This window comes from Typopeltis vanoorti, chromosome 5 (assembly GCF_054136105.1).
Source record: "Typopeltis vanoorti isolate ZY-2024b chromosome 5, IOZ_Tvanoo_1.0, whole genome shotgun sequence".
NCBI classification, from domain to species: domain Eukaryota; kingdom Metazoa; phylum Arthropoda; class Arachnida; order Uropygi; family Thelyphonidae; genus Typopeltis; species Typopeltis vanoorti.
Window position 1 is genome coordinate 71,030,953 of NC_143553.1, and position 22,345 is coordinate 71,053,297.

General features: G+C 35.0%; 1 protein-coding gene across 3 annotated transcripts in view; it reads left to right on the forward strand.

The window, feature by feature from the left end:
- LOC150106513 (cyclin-dependent kinase 17-like) overlaps positions 1-22,345 on the forward strand; it is a 363,340-nt gene that overhangs the window by 265,177 nt on the left and 75,818 nt on the right. Inside the window, exon 16 of one of the 3 annotated variants that reach the window (XM_090393168.1) lies at positions 8,339-9,359. The exons of the other annotated variants lie outside the window; for them this stretch is intronic. Within the exon in view, the coding sequence (XP_090249294.1) occupies positions 8,339-8,376 (38 nt within the window). The 3' untranslated portion in view covers positions 8,377-9,359. Of the gene's footprint in view, positions 1-8,338; positions 9,360-22,345 lie in introns of those variants that run through there. 3 annotated transcript variants of the gene reach the window in all.

Genomic DNA, 22,345 nt, shown 5'->3' on the forward strand with positions numbered 1-22,345 from the left:
TACTGTAATCTGTGACTTCAATTATTAAATTGCAATCTTATTAATTTTTAGTTACAAAGCAATAAGAGAGACAAAAATACAGAACATAATTCCCACATTCACTTGCTCTTCAACAGTGCAACATTGAGGAAATTCATGGTCGTATGTTATTCTAAGCTTTTACTTTTGGAAACAAAAAGTGGATTTTAAGTGAACAAATTACTAACAAAAACATCCACTTCTCACTCTCTGGATGAGAAAGTAAATATTTTATTGATATTAAAAAAAAAACTCAGGTTAAGGACCAGAGCACTGGCAAAAAGCAGAACTTAGCCTTTATTTAGCTTGCAAATACATTTTGACCACTAAATAATACACTAGGATGCACTGGCATAGCATTTTTAATTTCCTCTAACACTCAGCTTTATTCTTAACAATTATACCAACTGTTCTGTGAGGTACGCTTAGCTTGCAGCCTATGTCAGTTATGCACGTTATGCCTTACTCACTAGGTTTCATTAGTTCCAGCTTTTCCTACAAATTGAGAAGCTTATGGCTTCTTTTAGCTTTATCACTATACTTAGGTGCCATTATAATCACAAATATAAGTATGAATACTGTATTATAAGCACATATATAAGAGATGCATAGCACACAATTTCTAAGGGATGCACTGCGTACAACTTCTATAAACACACTGAATGTGAGTCGATTCAGAGAAGAAGCATGTGGAAGGTTTGTGAAACATGGCAGAAGAGGAAAAAAAGTGGGGGAGACTACTGTATGTGAAGTTTCTGTACAGAATACAGTTTACTTGGTTAAGTTTCAAATTTCCAGCCCATCCTCATTCATCCAGCATCAAATATATACCTAAGAAGTGAGTGCACAATTGTAATGTGAGGATTGGACATTGGTCAGAAAACCCAGCTAGTTCTCTACATGCCTTTATGCCAGTATTGTCATAAAGCATCAGCAATTCATCAATGAATTGCTAATAGCTCAGCTACCTTACTCCTACAAAAAGAAATTAAGAAAAGTTAAACCTAGTGACTTTTAGAAGCCATATGAGGCATGCATAACACCCTATACTCAATCTATCTTTTTGGAAACTGCTTATTCATAAATTTTAGTGTGGCAGGGTCCTGTCATGCTGGGTTTGTTATTGTTTGAGTATTGCATAATTTTGCAACATATTTGGGTACATTGTCCCTGTTGTTATAACAGAGAATAAAGAAGAATAGTCTAATTATAGAATTGAAATGCTTAGAGTAAATTATACATTCAATTTAGATCTGTGCTCATTTTTTACATTATGGGATTACACTTCCCTAAATCCTTATTGAAATGAATTGAAATGCTTAGAGTAAATTATACATTCAATTTAGATCTGTGCTCATTTTTTACATTATGGGATTACACTTCCCTAAATCCACCATTTGCATCACTGTAACAAAATATGAAAGGTGTTATCATCTGAGAAGGCAACATGGTCTAGATTTACATGGCCATCATTAATCTGCCATAAATGTGAATGTGTTCCTAGTTTTGTCTACATAAGCAGAATATTTTAAGTTCTAATCCTCAGCCCTTTGTTCACAGTATTGTGCATAGCAAACCATAGAATATGAAGTTTGCAACTGACCTGATGGAGAAATTTATGATGAACTACACTGTGAAAAGCTTCTCATTTCAAGATGATCCACATCCAAATGGAAATATAGACATGGGTGTGGTTGGTGTTTCCAAGAGGAGACCTGACATCTGCAGTATATTTATAGGTAGAGTGGTTGAGCTTGTTAAGAAAATGCCCATTGTCTTGGTTAACAGATAGACGATTTTTGTTAGATTATTATTAACAGCATATACTTTGGCATCTCTCCCAGTTTAATCTGTGAAGAAAGAGTAGGAAACTAGGTTGAATTGTGAGGTCTACAAGGAAGATAATCATACTCTGTGGACCTTCAGAGATAAACAGGCAAAGAGGTCAGAATGATAATTGTAATTAGGAAAGCTGTAAGGACAGAAATGAAACTAACAAAGTGTGCCAAGGAAATCCACTCAGTGTGATTCAGATCACATTGAGTTGATTTTAGATTTAGCCATCTCTGATAAGGAATTCAGATCTAATTAATGCACATAGACTACACTCCTTAAGAAAAGAATCATACAAAATGTGGTTTGGATAGTTGAGGTCTGGTGAGAAATAGCAGATGAGGGTTTTGATGAATGTAAATGGTGGTGATGTACATTAAGTTTGAATTCAGGTTCCTAATGTTAGTATATGAGAATATTTTTTGTGCAAGACTTTTTTTAGGTCCAGAGTATCACTGCTATTTTTTGGTGATGCCTTTCACAATTAAAAATGATTCCAGTAACTTACAGAGAATACAGTGCAAAAGTCTGCTGTCTGTGGATGAGTTCCCTGTATAATGCTGTACTTGAACTCCTTCCAGGTACATTCTAGAAGAGTAAGTAGCAGCAGGATTATTTGCTAGCTGGTCAGGAAGCTTCTTGATGCATCAGTCCATCTTTTTCTCATGTACTGTCTAGAGGCCAACCTGTATTGCTGCTGTATCCTCAAATGGAAGAGATATTGGCTCCATACTTAATTACAATGTATTAAGCATGGCCAAGAAGAGTATCACTCGCACTGTATGTGGGGGGGGGGGGGTGCATATTTATGTACTGAAGATATGAGAAGCTAGAATTTGAACCTGAGCAAACATCATTCATTTACATCTTCACTTAAAAGAATTATTCCTTCTTTCAGATTGGAAATGAATAGAATGTACCAAGAGTGAAGTTGTGTCCAGTAGCCTTAGCAAGAGATGCAACTATTACTGGTAGAGTGTCATGATCTGATGGCTCTTTCAAAGTCATAGAAACAAAGCAGAGATGCAGAACGCCTGTAGTAATTCAGGATGAAAGTATGCAGTTATATTTGCTATCAACTGGAAATCAAAGCTATTATTTTGAAGAAAAAGCTTTTTTGGATTGTTCACTTTCACCTTGATTAAACTTTTTTGAATATCAATAAAATATTTACTTTCTCATCCAGAGAGTGAGAAGTGGATGTTTTTGTTAGTAATTTGTTCACTTAAAATCCACTTTTTGTTTCCAAAAGTAAAAGCTTAGAATAACATACGACCATGAATTTCCTCAATGTTGCACTGTTGAAGAGCAAGTGAATGTGGGAATTATGTTCTGTATTTTTGTCTTTCTCTTATTGCTTTGTAACTAAAAATTAATAAGATTGCAATTTAATAATTGAAGTCACAGATTACAGTAACTTAAAAATAAACAAAATCACAAAAACATTGACTTCTACCCTTTTACTTACAAGGTTTAATCCAATTTCTACATTACATTATACTTATGCTTCAACCCTATCAACAACGGGATAATTTCCTTAAGGATTGACTGTAATCTAATACCAATCACACCCTTACAAATTTACTCTCCTACAAGTTGATGCAGATGAAGGACTATTGACCTCTTCTACGGGGATCTGAATTTAGCCACAGATACAATACTGAAAAGAGACATTTTGATCATTAAGGGTGATTTCAATGCAAAAATTGGGAAAGGATGGAAGACCACAACAAGACAGTCCTGGGATTTCATGGACTGGGCATCCAAAATGAAAGAGGTGAAAGACTGATCGACTTTTGTATAGAAAGAGAACTTATGGTTACTAACACCTTCTTTAAGAAACGTAGACTATACATCTCGAGGTCGCCTGGAGACGGAACAAGGAACCAAACTGATTACATCCTTATCAACAAAAGATGGGGGGGGGGGGTCTATGATGAAAAATGTTAAACAATTTCCCGAATTGTTGCTGACACAAATTCCTCATTGTTGATATGAAAATATGCTTTAAAACAAATAACATAACATAACAAGCCAAAAGGCTATTTTACCGGCGACATAAGTTTAAGGGAGATGATAAATCCTGTATTATTCTACAGCCAGGTATGAAACTCGGATCGAAATCCTAGAGTTTCATGCTGAAAAAACTATCGGCGAGCCCAAGTGTAAGTAATCACTTGTGTGGTACAACACCAGGGCAACTTGGAGCAAAGGTGGAGCAAACTCCATCACTATCCTTAATATTCTCTCATAATGTAAAACGCAGCTCCTAGGAGATGTATTACTGTTTTACATTATGAGAAGAGGTCACTACCCAGACTGGTTTCAACCCTTTTTGAGGTCTCATCAGTGAGTAGGTAGACCTGGAATAGCAAGGTTTTTTTAAGTGAACCGAACTTACATATACCTCTACTAACGAATTGCTAAACTGGTGTATACTTATATATTGTTATTACTGCTATAAGAAGCCAAAAGGCTATTTTACCGGCGACATAAGTTAAGTTTAAGGGAGATGGTAAATCCCGTATTATTCTACAGCCGGGTACAAAACTCTGATCGAAATCCTAGAGTTTCATGCCGAAAAAACTATCAGCGAGCCCAAGTGTAAGTAATCACTTGGGTAGTACAACACCAGGGCAACTCAGAGCAAAGGTGGAGCAAGCTCCGTCACTATCCTTAATATAGTACACCAGTTTAGCAATTCGTTAGTAGAGGTATATGTAAGTTCGGTTCACTTAAAACCTTGATATTCCAGGTCTACCTACTCACTGATGAGACCTCAAAAAGGGTTGAAACCAGTCTGGGTAGTGACCTCTTCTCATAATGTAAACCAGTAATACATCTCCTAGGAGCTGCATTTTACATTATGAGAGAATATTAAGGATAGTGACGGAGTTTGCTCCGCCTTTGCTCTGAGTTGCCCTGGTGTTGTACTACCCAAGTGATTACTTACACTTGGGCTCGCCGATAGTTTTTTCTGCATGAAACTCTAGGATTTTGATCCGAGTTTCGTACCCGGATGTAGAATAATGTGGGATTTACCATCCCCCTTAAACTTAAATAACATAATATATTCACCCAGATTAGACTTCACAGGAATTACTGAGACATATAGCATCAAAATGGAAAATAAATTTCTATAACTAGGGAATTACACTGATGAAACAACCCCAGACATACTTTGGGATAAAGCCAAAATAATATTACTGGAAGCTGCAAAGTCAATATGGCCCAAAAAAAATCCAGAATCAGCACATTCTGAATATCAAATGAAAATCTTCAACAAGTTGAGAAAAGACAAAAGAACTTTCAACAGAAGATGATAGGCAGATATGTTTTTATCTTTAATGCAAAAAACTTTGCATTAAAGATAAAAACATCTTTAATGCAAAAAACTTTGCATTAAAGATAAAAACAACTTTATCAACAATATATGCAGAGAAATTGAAGATCACTTAAATCAAAATCAAACCAAAGACCTATTTAGCAAAATAAGGCTGTTGAATAGAATATTTAAACCAAAGTGTTCAAGTATAGCTGATGTCAACAATTGTATTCTTACTGATCCAGTAGACATCCTCAATAGATGGAAAGACTATTGCTCAAATCTATACAAAGAGAATTCAGTCCCATTCAAAAAAAAAAAAAAAAAACACCCGAGACCTTGCATTTTAAAAAAAGAGGTTGAAGAAACTCTTAAACTTAGAAAAGGGAAAACCCCAGGCCATGACCAAATACAAAGCAAACTTCTTGCATGTCTAGAACCCATAGGAATCGAAATCATCAGAAAAATTTGTAATAAAATCTAGGAGACAGGAGATTGGCCTGATATCAACGAATGCATAATTATAAAACTATAACCTTGATCTCACATGCAAGCAAAATTCTTCTCTATATTATTAAAGAAGGACTTAAACAATATGTCAAGCAACAACTTCCTGCAGAACAGGCAGGTTTTAGAAAGGGACATGGAACCAGAGATCAAATTCCTAATCTAAGTCACTTGTGGAAAAGGTTCAAGAATTTAATATTTGCTTATATATGTGCTTTATTGATTATACCAAAGTATTTGACTATGTCAGGTGGGAAGACTTGTGGAAAATACAAAGTAAAATGGGCATCCCAGAACATTTGACACATCTTTTAAAACAACTCTATGAGAGGAATCAGACTGTGGTGAAGATGGATGGAAAAGTCAATGTCGAGAAAGGTATAAGACAGGGATGCATACTCTCCTTTGAACTATATCGTAGCCCCCCCCCCCCCCCCCACCTTATTCATGATCAACCCTGGTCTGAAAATATTAAATGGAAAATTCAAGAAATAAACAATTTATAATTACATCGGCATAGTGGATATTAGATCCAACATTATTTCAAAGCTGAATGTTTGTAGAAACTATGAAGGTTTTGTAAGTTGACCTGAGAGCTTACTGGAATACAGTTCTTGGCATCCCCAAGTTGCCTTGGCTTGCACTACTTAAGTAGCTAAGGCAACTCAGGGATGCCGAGGATTGTATTTTGGTAAGCTCTCAAGTCAACTTATGAAACTTTCATTCATAGTTTCTATAAACATTCAGCTTTGAAATAATGTTGGATCTAATATCCACTTTGCCTATGTAATTTTAAATTGCTGAAATGAAGCTGTATTGGATCTTTCTTTTTAGTAATAGACAATTCATAAGTTTAAAATTGCGTGCCGTGAGTAGTTCTCAGTTATCAGATTGACTGTCACAATGCTTGTGTTCAAGTAACCCTTATTTTACTTAATAACGGCTCCAAAGTGCAAAAGTAGTGATGCTGGCAATCCAGATATGCCAAAGAGAAGCTGTAAAGTGCTTCCGTTTAAGTGAAAAAGGTGAAAGTTCTCGACTTCATAAAATAATAAGTAAATAATAATTTTTTTAAAAAACGTATGTTGAGGTAGCTAAGTTTCCATTCACATTGAGATAACTTTTATTACAGTATGTTGTTATAATTGTTCTATTTAATTATTAGTTGTTGTTAATTTCTTACTGTGCCTAATTTATAAATTAAACTTTATCATAAGTATGTATGTATGTATAGGAAAAAAATAGTATATACTAAGATTCGGTACTATCTGCGGTTTCAGGTATCCACAGGGTGTCTGAGAATGTATCTCCTGCAGATGGGGGGGGGGGGGCTACTGTATAATCTTTACAGAGAATGCATTATGAGAAGGGCATTTAATGGATACGATAGTGGTTTCTCGGTTGGTGTCATAAAAGATAAATAATCTTAGGTATGCTGACGATACCATTCTTATTGTCAGCAGCCAAAGGAGAACTGGAATCCCTCATTAAAAGAGTTGAATGGGAAAGCCTGAAATATGGTTATTAATTGCAATAAAAAACAAAATACATGGCCCTAGATGAAAATGACAATTTCACCCACAACATTGGCTTTGAGAAGGTGGATTAATTCATTTACCTTGGAGTTCTAATAAGCACCAAGAGAAATTAAAAGAAAAATTACCATGGCAAAGTCAGCAATGGTGCAGTTGCAGAAAATATGGAAAGACAGAAACATTTCTATCACCACTAAATCAAGACTGGTCAATAGCTTGATGTTTTTGATTTTCATTTATGGTGCTGAATCTTGGACACTCAGCAAAAAAGATGTGGACAATATAAACAGCTTCGAGATCTGATGCTGAAGACGGAAGCTGAGAATCTCCTGGATGGACAAAAGGTCTAATGAAAGTATAATAAGTTAACTGAAAGTCAAAAGGCAGCTTTGTGACATTGTAAATGAAAGAATTCTTAAATATTTCAGTCACATTTCAAGATGTGAAAATGACAACCTCGAAAAACTTATAATCCAGGGCAAAGTAGAAGGAAAAAGAAGAGGATGGTTGGTCACTGCTGCGACAGAAGGAAATGGAGAGACATTGTGGCTAGGGTCACCGAACAATGAATGATGAATTATGCTCTTGATTTTTTAATTGTTGGACAGTACCTTCCCCTTACACACTGTCCTTAATGTCAAACATGAGAGCACTGACATAACACTTTTCTTTTAAAATATTTTTTTTAATATAGCTACTGTTTCAGGATTCTGTATTAATGCAAACATTACAATGCATCTGGCAGACTATTTTTTGTTGGATGTAGAAATAATAATAATGTATAAGGAATGACTGTTTAAAACAAGGCCATTTATGGAAATGTTATCTAGTTTGAAATAGCCAACTATTCAAGAATTTTATATCATAAAATACCATTTAAAAAACAGTTTGTTCTATGATTGCCACTTTTTAGTCTCCTTTCCTTTTACTGTTCATACTCATTATCTAAATAGCTGTTTTCCATTCATTGTCCCTGTATCATAGATGGACAGTAATATTCTTATTGCATCTGATAACTGCAAATATGTTACAGACAAACTCTAACAAATAACTTATAGTAAATGAAATCATGCATATAAAGGTGGGAATTGTTAATCGAATTGATTTTCTTTGATTTCAGGACAAGGACAAGCTAGAAGACAGAGTATGTTACTCTGATAAGCCATGTACAGAATCAAATACTGTAAATCTTCATTACCAGTCCAACCCTCAGGCAGCTTTCTTTATTACATATATGTGTATATACAGTGTGTGTGTGTGTGTGTGTGTGTGTGTGTGTGTGTGTGTGTGTGTGTGTGTGTGTGTGTGTGTGTGTGTGTGTACACGCATGCACCCACACAAAAACTAAGAGAGATGCATACATGTTCACGCATGCACATGTATGTTTTATGTACTGGCTTGGTCATTAAGTGCAGCTCCTTGCATTGAATATCATTACTTTCATTTGAATTGTGATATTTCATCTTCACTTGGATGATGCCGTTCCTATTAATGGGAAGTGTATAAAGACTTGAAACTATGTTAAAAATTTTGTAGTTCATCAGGATTTATCATAGTTGACTAAAAGTTTTGAAATACTACAAAGTGTATGTTTTGTTCCCGAGTGATAAACAGAAGCAATTTACAAACTGAATATCATCATCATAAAAGTGCAGAAAGGAAAATTTTGTGTTTGATGCATTTTCTATACAGAAAAGGGTTAAGGAATTATTTCTAAATGTTTTTTTAAGTGGTATGTATATAACGAGTGCATAATATCGGATAACTGAATTTATTAAGAATTTTTATGAGATGATCATTAAGATTGGATATCTTTATGTATCTATATTTACAATTTTTCATGCAGATATAAATTCATTCTTTTATTTTTCTAAATCAAAAAAGTATTTGCTTAGCCACTTCCTTTGAGGTGAAGTGCTTTTTGTTTTATGAAATTACTAACCGTAAGTACAGTTACACTCCGAGTTACGTAAATTCACAGTTATGTAATAAATCTACTAGTGTGTATGAACATGTTTGCAGCTTTGCACAGGTGTGTCTTTGACAGCCTTATTGCAGTACAATAGTAGATGCCTCACATGGTTAGCTCAGTCACTTGTTATCACTGCAAGTTTTATTGTTTTTTTTACCCTTAAAATGGAATGCAAATGCAAAATCGAATGCGCTGGTAATAAATTTAAAAAACAAAGGTCTGAAATTACTTCAGAAGAAAAGTTGAAAAGAATTCGTATGCATGAAGGCGGGAAAATTCTATCAACAATAGCTTGGGAAATAAATCTACCTATTTCAACAGTGAATACAATAGTGAAGAATAAAGTTCGCATTGTTAAAGCACTAATGATGTTGAGATTGTTGAGAGCTAACTAATGATGACCTTATTCAGTTGGAGGCATTCTGAAATTCCGAAGAAAATACTAAGGCGATTGAACCACCAGACATAAAGAAATTAACAGTGAAAGGACTAGCCGAGGTTTTTAATTTGATAGACATGGCATTAGCAAAATTAAAATTGATGAATCCGAACACTGAGTGGTTCGAAAATGTTAACCACCGTATCTATTCCAATATGTCTGGCTACTAGAATGCTGTTCTGCAGGAATTTTACCTTCCCTTAGAACAGCCAACTTAGCCATCATAAGACATTTTTTTATTTGAAAAGTGAATATTTCAGTTTGTTTTTATATTCTTTTATATTATGTATTTTTCATGCTTTCATATTTTACAGTATGTATGTTATTCAAATACAATTGATAAATTTTTTATCATTGAATTTTTTTTAATCACCCCAAAAATGAAAAATATTAAAAATGGAAAATATCTGATTAATGGCAAAAAAATTAATGTAAGACCATGGTATGAGTAGCCATTGAACATTTCCTTGTATATATGTAACTTATAAATTCGACTTATGAAAATTCGAGTTACATAAAGGTTTACAGAACACGTTACTTGCATAACTCATGGTGTAACTGTAGTTTGCAAATACAGGAGTTTAAAAATACAGTTACATTTTGAAACTGTATTATGGAACTGTGATGATCAAAGAAATCACCCGGAAACCAACATTCCAACCAAACTCTTCAACCCTTGTGTGTGCAATATATATCAGTAGAGCATGCAGGAGGAAGGGAATATTTGTGGGAACCTGGACTTTTTCCTTTAAAAGGTTGTATACCTCAGTGCTCTATATCAAAATTTTCAGTGCTACACTGGTTTATCGCCAGCATTTCATTCTGGAAAATTTCATTGCTGTATTGAATTTTTTTTACTAGTTGATTGCATATTAGTAGACAACACAGCACAAAAAAAGATGATTTAAAAACAGTTACTCTGCATGTACATGGGCACAAATACACACATATGCCTTAGAAAAATCCTGCAGATTATCACTTGCACATCATGTGGATGAGTAATCAAAATGTTCATTTCAAAAAAACATTTTTCTGTCATATACTTAACTTGATTAAGCAATTAACCTAGTTTCTTAATTTGATCTTTACAAGAATTGTCTGTTCTTCCCAGAAAATTTGGCAGATTGTTGCAGAATAAATATATTGAAAATGACTGCCCTTTCAGTCATTGTTTGTATCAAGTCAAGGAATTAAGGCAGGCTTACTGTCTGATGAATACGAATGATTTCATTATACTGAAAGAAGTTTTCTCATGAAAATTTAAATTATAATTGTCAAGACACTTTATGTAGCATAAACATATGGGTCTTCTGAAGGACAATGCAAACATTACATTCCACTTTCAAATTGGCAACTTATAAAAAAATTACTTTCATTTAAAGTAATTTTTTTAAAAGCAAAATTTGCTGTCAAGTGACATTTGCAACTGATGTCTGGAAATATATCTTGGTTTCTGCCAATTGTTAATGTGCATATATAATAAAATACAATGTAGTTTATATATTGTGAATTTTAAAATCAAGTTAAAAAGTAATAGTATTTTACATTATTTACTGTATATAAGTTTGAAGGCTCTTGTAGGAAAAAAATTATTCTGTAAATATAGTTTAGTAGTTTTAATTAAATTTTTCTAATATATATATATAGAAAAAAGTTGCTCAGAGAGCAGAAATTAAACGTGCTGCATCTCATATTTAAAAATAAATGAATAAATATATATGGGGGAAGAGAGAATTTGAACAGACTGATAAAATATCAAAATTAAATACTTCACATACATTCATGTAAACTCATTGGTTCATATGCCCAAATTTATTATTAAAAATAAAAAATAAAATAAAAAAAACTCAGATGAATGTATATTTTTCGTTGGTGATTTTTTCTTTAGTATTCAAAATATCAAAAAATTAAATTACTCTCCATACATTCTTGTAAGCTCATCAGTTGCTTATGCTGACAGTGATCAAGAAGTGACTTGAATGACTGAATGGCTTATATTTCCTCTGGTAGTATTCTTTTTACATTATTATATCCCTGCAGTAGCAAATGCATTGATTTAACATATCAAAGTGAATTTGGAAAAGGGTAAAAGCTGTAATAATAAAAACTAAAATTTCTTTTTCTGAACTTACCAGGGAAAGACTAAATATATCACATTAATCTAAGGTTATTAAAATTGTTTACTGAACAATTTTAATAAAAAAAATTGTTCAGTTTCATTAACCATTATTCAAAATACTGAAGAAATATTATGTTAGAGAGAGAGCAAGGCTAATCAAACTACTATTGAGAAGGTTGAAGCTATGAATTATTTCTTACTGTATTGGACTGTCATAATATCTGGTAAACTTCTTCAGGATACACCAGAAAATAATAATAAATTCTTATTGTCATGACTGACTTTGTTGGGTTGCATCCTATGAAGCTTTGATGAATATATATATATATATATATATATATATATATATATTTTTTTTTAATTTTTTTTGTTGTGTTGTTGTTACCGTATTTGATATCAGTTACTATAGCGAATATAAGAGAGGTATAAGAAAAGAGTGTCAGATCACAGAGGTAAATACTCCTCAACCATCTATGCATCCTGGAAGCATGTCACCTTTGCAGAAGGTTGTGTATTGGCCTAATTAGTCATCACCAGATTTACCAGTAGCAGTTTAGGAGACATGCTTGATTATATGCAACTCCCATTGATGATGATGATGATGATGATAGGGAATAACAAGATACCCCAAAATGTGTCAGGGAGGTGAAGACCATTTTTTGAGATATCTGTACACCACATTAGACACATAGCAGTGCATATGTGTAAATGGTTATTTGTTTTTAATTCTAAAACTTAAGTTCCCTTGTGTCTGTCATGTGAATTTAAGGTGATGAAACAATTATCATTATTTCCAAACATATTACCCTCAAGAAATGTACAAACTATGATAGGCCAGAATTACTAGCTTCTTTTGACCTTTTTTGTTCCATATTGATGTCTAATAGTGTCCACCTAGATCTTGATGTTTCTCTGGATATCTGTCTGATATCTTTTCCTTTCACATTCTTCTTAAGTGACCATAACATTTTAGACTAGATCTAATCTCTTACACATGCTTAAAAGCTTATGAAGTCTTCTTGTTTAATACGATTCTACTATTTATGCCATATGTTTACTCTCCAGTTGTTTCTCAGAAAGTTTCATATCGGTAGTTTATAGACTTCAATCAACTATTTTATTTCTAATACAGCTCCCAAAATCCTTAGATTAAAATTGGTTTGAACACAGTCTTTTACGAGGGTGGTCTGAAAAGTTCTCGGCCTCGACCATAGATGGCAACACTATCGACTTGATTTTTTTTTTCTAAGTGGGTACATCTGTCGTAAACATTCATGTGAAATTGCAAGTCATTCTATCGAGTAGTTTGTTTTATACAGCTGTCTGAAGCAAAAGTGTTGTCTCTAGCCCTTGAAATGGATAAAATTTAGTATAAGTTATAAAATTCTTTGTAAAAGAAGGTTTAACGCCAAAAGAAATTCGTTTGAAGTTCATAAAAGTTTATGGGCACTCTTCTACTTCGTTTTCAACAATTAAGAAAGGGCTGCCGAGTTTAAACGTGGTCGTACCATCCTTGCAGATGATTCATGTGAAGGATGCCCAAAAAGTGTGACAACACCAGAAATCATTGATCAAGTGCACGATATGGTATTGGATGACCGGCAAGTCAAAGTGTGTGAAATTGCTGAGACCATAGGCATTTCAAAAGAACATGTAGGATATATTTTGCATGAAGAATTGCAAAAGAAAAAGCTTTGAGCAAGATGGGTGCCATGCTTGCTCAGCAGATCAAAAATGCACTTGCATGAAAATCTCTGAACAGTTCTTGAAGCATTTTAACAAGAATAAAACTGATTTTATGCATCGATTTATTACTATGGATGAGACTTGAATTCACTATTACACACCAGAATCCAAACAGCAGTCAAAACAGTGGACAGAAGCCTGTTGTTCAGCGCCAAAGAAGTCGATTCCATCAGCAGGAAAGGGCATGGCATCGGTGTTTTGGGATGCTAAAGGCATTTTGTTTGTTAATTATCTTGAAAAGGGTAAAACAATAACTGGGGAATATTGTTCCGATTGTTTAACCAGACTAGATGAAAAAATTCATGAGAAAAGACCCGGTTTGCAGAAGAAAGAAATCATCTTTCATCAGGACAATGCACTTGCCCACAAAGGTGTTTTGGCAATGGGAAAATTAAGGGATCTGCACTATGAATTGTTGACACATCCACCCTATTCCCCAGATTTGGTTCCCTCTGACTTCTATCTCTTCCCAAAAACTAAAATTCTATCTCCTGGTCAGCGTTTTTCTTTGAATCAAGAGGTGATAGCTGTAGAGGGATATTTTGCAGATCTTACTGAGAACCACTACAGGGACGTCAGGATAATGGCACTGGAGCATCACTGGAATAAATGTATTACTCTTACAGGAGATAATGTTGAAAAATAAAAATAATTTTGAAATTATAAATTTGTTTTTTCATTGTTAGCCTAAGAACTTTTCAGACCACCCTCATATATTGCTAGTTTTGACAAATTTTCATTCCCTATAAATTTATTCAGCTGACTCCCTACCACACCAGCCTTTGCTTATTCTGTTTTCTACTTCTGTGTTTATTTTAGCTTCATTAGAAATTATTTTAAAATTGATTTTGTACTTCTTCTGAAATGTATAGCAATGTACTTTCACCATTGAAAATACATTGCTATTTGTTCTGTTCATTCTATTTTCATAGGCTTTTGCTGGTGATTTTTACTGTTTCTACGGCTAATCTTCATTCAAAATTTGTTACAGAAGTTATTCACTTTAGTTATATATAGTGCCTTGGATTTGGTAGAAGACAGCATAGAAGAATAACTATATGTTTAAAATTCAATTAACCATTATATGTGACCCATATATAAAAGGAATGCAAAGCAAAACATAAACCATGAAAGAGCCTCCTGCAATAATGCAGTAATGCATAAATAAACAGTAATAAACCTTAAAAGAACTCTTTTTACAGCAATATGGACATATTACTATAAGTAGTAGTAGTTCTATATAACTATTAAATGAACTTCAAAATTCTTTTTTAAAAAAATTAGAAAGCATATAGAATGATAGATGTATATTCTGTTGTATAGCACCAGAATCAACATCACTATATACCATTTCTTCTATGTTACATCACACTTGTTTTTTGACATTAAATCATGCAGATGAAATAGGATAACTTACTTAAATTTAACGGAATGGCTTTGACTTCCATAATGGAAAAATTTTGAAAGTCAATTTTTATTTATTATTATTAACTAAATAAGAAACATTTCTGTGTGATATAAATGCATTTAGCATTCTGAAATGAATGTAAATCAGTAGCACTGAGCAGTACCGTGCTACTCACAGTATAAAGTACCATACTGCTCACAGCATAAAAAGTTGTCACTTTGCTTCAAACCTTTCACTGCTTCTGTATATGCAAAAGCCAAAACATGTTTTATGCACTTTTTTTTTAAGCTGAGAATAAATGTCTCATCTTATACATGGTGATATAGTAATCACTAGGGATGGATACTATTCTTCTATTACCTATTACTGTAAGTGGATCCCACTGCTAATCAGCTAGAGATGCCATCTTTGTTTGAAATAATCAGACTAACAAAAAAACAAAAGTAATAGTAGAAGTTTCCTCTTTCTAAATGCATAAGGGTGAGGATGAGACAGGAAAGAATGGAAATTAGAGTCAAGATCAGGGAAATGGGAGTGGTCAGACCGAAGAGAGAGGTGTGGTATAGCAGCTAGAATAGAGAATGTTGGTCCTAGTAGAAAGACCTCAAACACACATTGAATGTTATGTTTATACACAAATGTAAGGAGCATTCGAAATAACAGAGCTGAGTTTATTGCATTGATTGATGCCCAAAAATAATTGGAATAAGCAAAACCTGGTTGTCTGAGGAGGATGTGATGTCGGGAATAGAACTAGAAGGATATATAATTTTCCAGAAGGATACAAATGTGAAAAGAGAAGGGGGGAGTGCTGTTAATGATTGCAGAGGAATTGTGTCTGCAAAGTGTGGAAGTTGATACTGCATGCACAGATTTTGAATCTGTGTGGCATGAAGTTGAAATAAATAGGTTAGTATATCTGATAGGATGCTGTTATAGGCAGGGAGTGCAGAGAATACCAATTGTGAAATGTTTAGGCAAATTAGTTGGGCATGTAAAAAGCAGGTGATCCTGATGGGAGACTAATTATAGGAATATAGACTGGAAGGAGGAGATAATGTATAGGAACAAGGAGAATGAGTTTGTGGAATTTCTGAGAGAAATGTATCTTAAGCAGCATGTGATTGAAGCAATTAGGGGCTTTAATGTTTTGGATTTGGTGATAATTTCACAAGATATAATTGTTAATCAAGTGTTGACACTGCTGCCAATTGGTGAGAGTGATTATGATGTACTTGTTTGGGAGGTGATGAAACAAGAAAGGTCACTGCCAAGAATGGACACACACGTGGAAGTATAAAGCAGGTAATTATAGGAAGCTCTGTAGTCAGTTAGCATCAGTATGTTGGGTAGATGAGCTGATCAGAAAAGATGTTGACAATGCATGGAAACTCACAAGACAGTATCTGACAAAAGCAATGTATGACTGCATACAAAGGGTTAAGTGAGTTAATAGAGTAGGAGTGAAATGGATGAACAATGAAATTAAACAAGCTATGCTGGAAAAGAAAATGTTATGGAGGATGTACAAAGCAGTTGGTGGTGATCGGCCCCACGAAGAGTATAAAGTGCAGGCTAGAAAGGTGACAAGCATGGTAAAGAAAGAAAAGGTGCAGTATGAGAGGAGATTGGCTGGTCAGGACAAGTAATAAATTTAGTTTAATCCTTTATCCAAGTGTAAGCTTTGTGCCTGAAGTATCTTCAGAACTGAGGAAACTTTTGGTAAAGGTGGACTAAGCTCTCATCACTTGTCTTAGTATCTCCCATAATGCAAAGCACATCTCCTTGCAGACATGTATAATGCTATGCATTAAGGGAAGGGCCACTACCCAGGAGATGTGCTTTGCATTATGGGAGATACTAAGACAGGTGATGAGAGCTTAGTCACCTTTACCATGAGTTGCCTCAGTCCTGAAGATACTTCAGGTGCAAACTTTATACACTTGGATAAAGGATTAAACTAAATTTATTATAGTCTAACCAAGTGGGAAAAAACTTCCAACAGTCAGGATAAGGTTAACTCAAGGGAATTTTTCTGCTACATGGCAAGCAAGAGGAAGAATAATTATAGCAGATTAACACTGGTGGATAGTCATGGCAGCAGACCAACAGCTGCAAAGGATATAATGGAATTATTGAATGAGCACTATCAATGTATATAATACTGGTGTAAATGATGCAGTGGAATATATAAAAGAGAGGCAAGTATTAGAAGAATTGGAAGTGAAAGAAACAGAGATGTATCAGATGTTGGTTGAGTTAGATGTGAATAAGGCTGTGGGAATGGATGACATATCACCACGTATTCTTAAGGAATGTGCACCACAGTTGGCTATGCCCCTGACCTGATTATTTAATGAAAGTCTTGCATGGGTAGGGTTTCCAAGGAGTGGAAAGAAGGCAAAATAGTACCACTCCACAAGCATGGTTCTAAGACAGAATTCTCCAACTATAGCCCAGTTTGTATAACTGCAGTTGTGGTCAAAGTGTTGGAGAGATTGGTAAGGAATAGAATACAGGATTGGGTTGATGGACATAGCATTCTTTATGATGATCAGTATAGATTTGTAAATGGTAGGTCCTGTTTTAGTAATTTACTTGCATTTTATGATAAGGTGACAAGTGTGTTTGATAAGGGAGAATCATATACAGTGATATTCTTAGACTTTGCCAATGCATTTGATAGATTACCACATGATAAGTTGATGTACAAGCTGCAGAGGATGGGAATAGATAGTTTATTGGTTAGATGGTTCAGAAATTGGCTCTCTGAACGATACCAGCAGGTTGTGTATGATGGAGCAATGTCTCAAAAAAGGAGGGTAACTAGTGGCATGCCCCACGGTTCTGTTCTTGGGCCCCTGCTGTTTAACTTGTTTGTAAATGATATATCATGTGGACTGACTGGAGATCTTCAGTTATTTGCTGATGATGCAAAGTTAGGAAGAACTTCTAATGTTAAGCCCCTTCAGGAGGATTTCAATAGACTTTTTACTTGGACAAAAGAGTGGGGGTTGTAGTTTTAATATCAATAAGTGCAAGGTGTTGCATTTTGTAGTGCAGAAATATAAGGCTTGTACTATATCGATGGTGCCATACTGCAGGAAGTGGATGAAATTAGAGATTTGGGAGTGATGGCTGAAGGTAGACTGAAGTTTAGAGGGCATATTGCTAGTGTTGCAAAGGCTGCACATTGTAGTGCTGCTATGATAAGAAGTACTCTAACTTGTAGGGATAAGGAAGTGGTTGTGCCACTTCAACACTTGAAGAAATGTGGATTGCAGAGTTTGGTGGATAGGAGGAAGAGAGGTGATATGATAGACGTTTAAGTTGGTGAGAAGATTTTATCAGATTAATCCAGAGGGGAAGAACCAGGAGGCATTCCTGGAAGTTATGTAAAAGTGTGGTGAGGAGCAGATTTTTTACATGGAGAATTGTCAGTGAATGGAATGCATTACTAGAATGTGTTTGTAATTCAAGGAGTGTTAAGGATTTTAATATTCTATATATGTTGTCAGTTGAGCGAACCTTCCACGGTGAGTCTGCCAACTCCATGGAAGGTGTAATAATAATAAAAGAATGCTTAGATCAGTACTGTAATGCAAAAGAATACAAAATTTCTAATGTTATTGTTGGCCAGCAGAAATTTTGTATTGCAATATTAAAGAATGCCTGCTGATTGCTATCAATATGTAATAAAAAATTGACTGATTCCAGTTGACATGGTAACCTATCAGGAAATAATAATACAATACTTGTTTGCACTCAGAAAGTTTTATATACTGTATTTACTGTTCCTGTCTATCAGTCCATCCAGCAAGTGGCTAAGGCTTAGCTCATGCATTCATTTTGCTCCTGTCTTCCCCCACCCTCTTTTTATGTGTTTGTTCTTAAAGTAGGGCTTTCGTTTTTATATAATCAGTTTCTACATTCTAAGAGCTGCTCACTCATATAACTTGTGCAAGTATTTAATGAAAAAATGACATGACAGTTCCTTCTTCCTGATATAACAATGCCTAGCTAGCTTTGACTTTAACTCCACAGTTTCCTTCTCACACTTACTGGACTCCTTTCTGCAGCTATTAGCAGCAGAGGATTACTACCATGGTAATTGGATAATATGGTAGCTAACAGAAATATTGTATCTTCTCCAAAATCATTACTCTCACAAATCTGCATCAGTAAATAGTAACTAATTAACACTTCAGTAACCACCACTGCTACCACTGTAATTTCCCAAGAAAATGGAATTGTAATCTTTGCACCAAAGAAAGCACTCCTCTAGAAGAGTATTTGATAGCAATCACCAAAATTGTACTTGGAAAAGATATCACCAGTGTCTTCCGCATAGCATGTATTATAGAGGTAAACAGTACTACAAAAGGGCATTGACATCAGAGCTTATTGCCTCAAAGCTCCAACAGCATTGACTAAAGCAAAAAATTCCTCATCACTTTATCAGTGTAATATAATATAATAAACCTTTGGTAGACTGACCTTTATTAGGTCAGTCTACCAAACTCCACCTACTCTTTTTGGCAGGAACTCAAATCTCACCCCCCCCCCCCAAAAAGCACTATTCATCTCAACCTTCCAAACTACTACACTCTCTTCACTTTTTAACTCCTTCAACCCAAAGTTGGTGCCTGTGCATACATCTGCTCTGACATAGTTTGCCAGAGAGCACCGAACCTAGAATCGCCCAACTCTGATCTTTGGTTGAAAATATCCAAACTTCATGCTCCTTCCCCACTCAATCTTATTCATTTGCTGTCTCTATCACTCCCCTAATGCCACCAACCACTCTGAACTCTTTAATTTCCTCTTATTAAAAATTGATTTTATCCAGTCCCACTTTCCCAACAGCAAAATCATCCTGCTAGGAGATTTTAACCATTTAACTGCTACGGTCGAGTTAACTCGAGGACAGAAAAAAAATGGCGACCTTGCTACGATCGAGTTAACTCGATTTGAACGGTTGGTGCGCCTCCCATATTCAGACAATTTTTTAGTATGGAAAGAATCGTCATAAGATATTCAGACTTCACGGGTAGGTTCCTCCAGCATATGACATCTAAAGAGAAAAATTTTAACTGGTGCAACTAATCATATTAACCGCCTCCGTAGCGCAATTGGAAGAACAACGGTACATTGTGCCCTTCGACTGGAAAAGGCCTAAGTCCGATTCTCGTCATGATGGGAGGAATCTTTATATATGGACTTATTCAATCGAAGGTGAGTTAGGCGATCTCATACACAGGTAGCAGGGTTTTTTTCGGCCCTTCAAAACACACGCAATTTACAGACAAAAAATACTAGTTGTGGTGGAGGGGTGGTATATGGCGTTAATGTGGATGATTGGTAGTAGAGGTTTGGGCGGAGACAGAGAGTTGTATAGTAGGTGTCCTCCCTGCGATGAGTCTTCGGACTCCTTGGAGGTATCACGAATAATAATAATATGCAGCGCGATGCATAAACCACATGGCTGGGGATTTCCGGGATGTCACAATATGGTGTCTACCAGTAAATATCTGCATTATCTTACTGGTGATCAAATTGATGAATTGTTAACAACAAATGAGTCGGGAGAAGAATTGTCCGAGTTAAGTGAATTGCGTACTTCAGATGAAGAAGTTCCTGGTGATTCTACATAAATTAATGTGTGTAATTTGCATAATCAAGTGGACACCCCTTGATTATGCAAATTTTATAAAACACTATTATTGCCATTTTTGTGAGTGAACAAGTGTATATCAAGAATGTATGATGCTGTCCGGACTTCTTACTTCAGTAAGAATTTTAATTGATTTTATTTATAAATTTTTTGCAAAATTAATTCAGCACATGGGACAATGTCAGCAGAATATTAAGTCAGCAGTTAAAGGGTTAATGTCCACAACACCAACTGGCTTTCCTCCTCCAGTTGTATAGATCTTACATGTAGAGATGCCGAAACACTTGCCATCACTGACATTACACAACTTGTTCACATGCCAACCAGAATACTAAATAACCCAAACCACTTCCTAAACACCTGAGATCCCTGCCTCACCAACGACCCTTTCAAATATGCAGTGAATGTAGTGAGCCTTAGGTAATTCTTACCACTATCTAGTGCTCATCTCCTCCACCATGCAACAACGTTTACACAACCACTCTCATATAAGCAGTAGTGGATTACCCATTAAAACAATGAGGCACATGCCTAGGGGTCTCAAGCTTTTGGGGGCCCCCAAGCCAAGATATTTTCCTATAGTGTTTTAAAATATATTAATGTTTTCAGTAAACATCATAAAAATCTTGATTATTTTAAGCGAAAATTTTTTCAAACCAATTATTACGTTTTAATACATATTTTGAACAGCGCGCACTATCTACACTTTAAATAATGTAATGCCACAATACCAATGTTGGCACTAGTTGCCAAGTTTCATATTTTGTATTTTGAACAGCACGCTATCTATGCTTTAAATTAAACCGCATTACCAATGTCGGCGCACAGCACTGTTGACAGCTTCGAGGTCACGAAAACTGATTCCATTGCAGAGATAGGAAGTTTCGCCTGGTTGCTCCTTAACTTCATTTGTTATTGAATCATGTAAGAGTGAGGTGTTTGTTTCCAAAATAACTTTTTAGTGTGACTTTTTTGTGTTTTCATTATTTGAGTGTAGTGCAAGTAAAAAAAAAAACTTTGTAAAATTTAAAAAAAAAATAAAAAACGAATAAAAAGTTTTATTATTTATCATCCTTTAACAGACAGAAAAATCCAGAAGTACAAAATTTCATTTATTTGCCACCTAACTTTTATTTTTTTTTTTATTCTTTTTTATTATTATTATTTTTGTGGAGGGGCCTAAACTATCCTTAATCTGCCACTGCATACAAGAACAGTTTGGAATTATAACAGTGCCAAGTGGGATGGGGACAGCCTCTGTGACTTCTATGCCTCATTCCCATGGTTGGATTTTTGCTTCCGGCCTTCCAACCCAAATATATGCAACGAACATATTGCCAAAGTAATCCTCACTGACATGGAAACACATTTCCCACACTATTCTGAATTGCCTTTTCCTAACTAACCTAACTAAACACTGGTTCTCCTAAAGATATGCCAAGGCTGTACAAATGAAAAAATCAAACATACCATAACTGGCTCACATCTAGAACCATCCTGTCCTCCTTTAGTGCTTATACTCAAACCCAAAATAGATGCAAGAAAACTATCAATGCTTCCAAAACAGAATTTGAAAAAGCAAAAAGCAGGAAACTAGCAGCCTGTCCAAATGGCAGCCGAGCCTTTTGATCTCTCACCAAAGCAAATGGTCGTAACTTCTGCCCAACACTATTCCCACTCCTGTCATACCAAGATGGCTCTATTGCATCATCACCCACAGAAAAAGCTAATCTCTTGGCTTCACACTTTGCTTCTAATGCATGCATAAC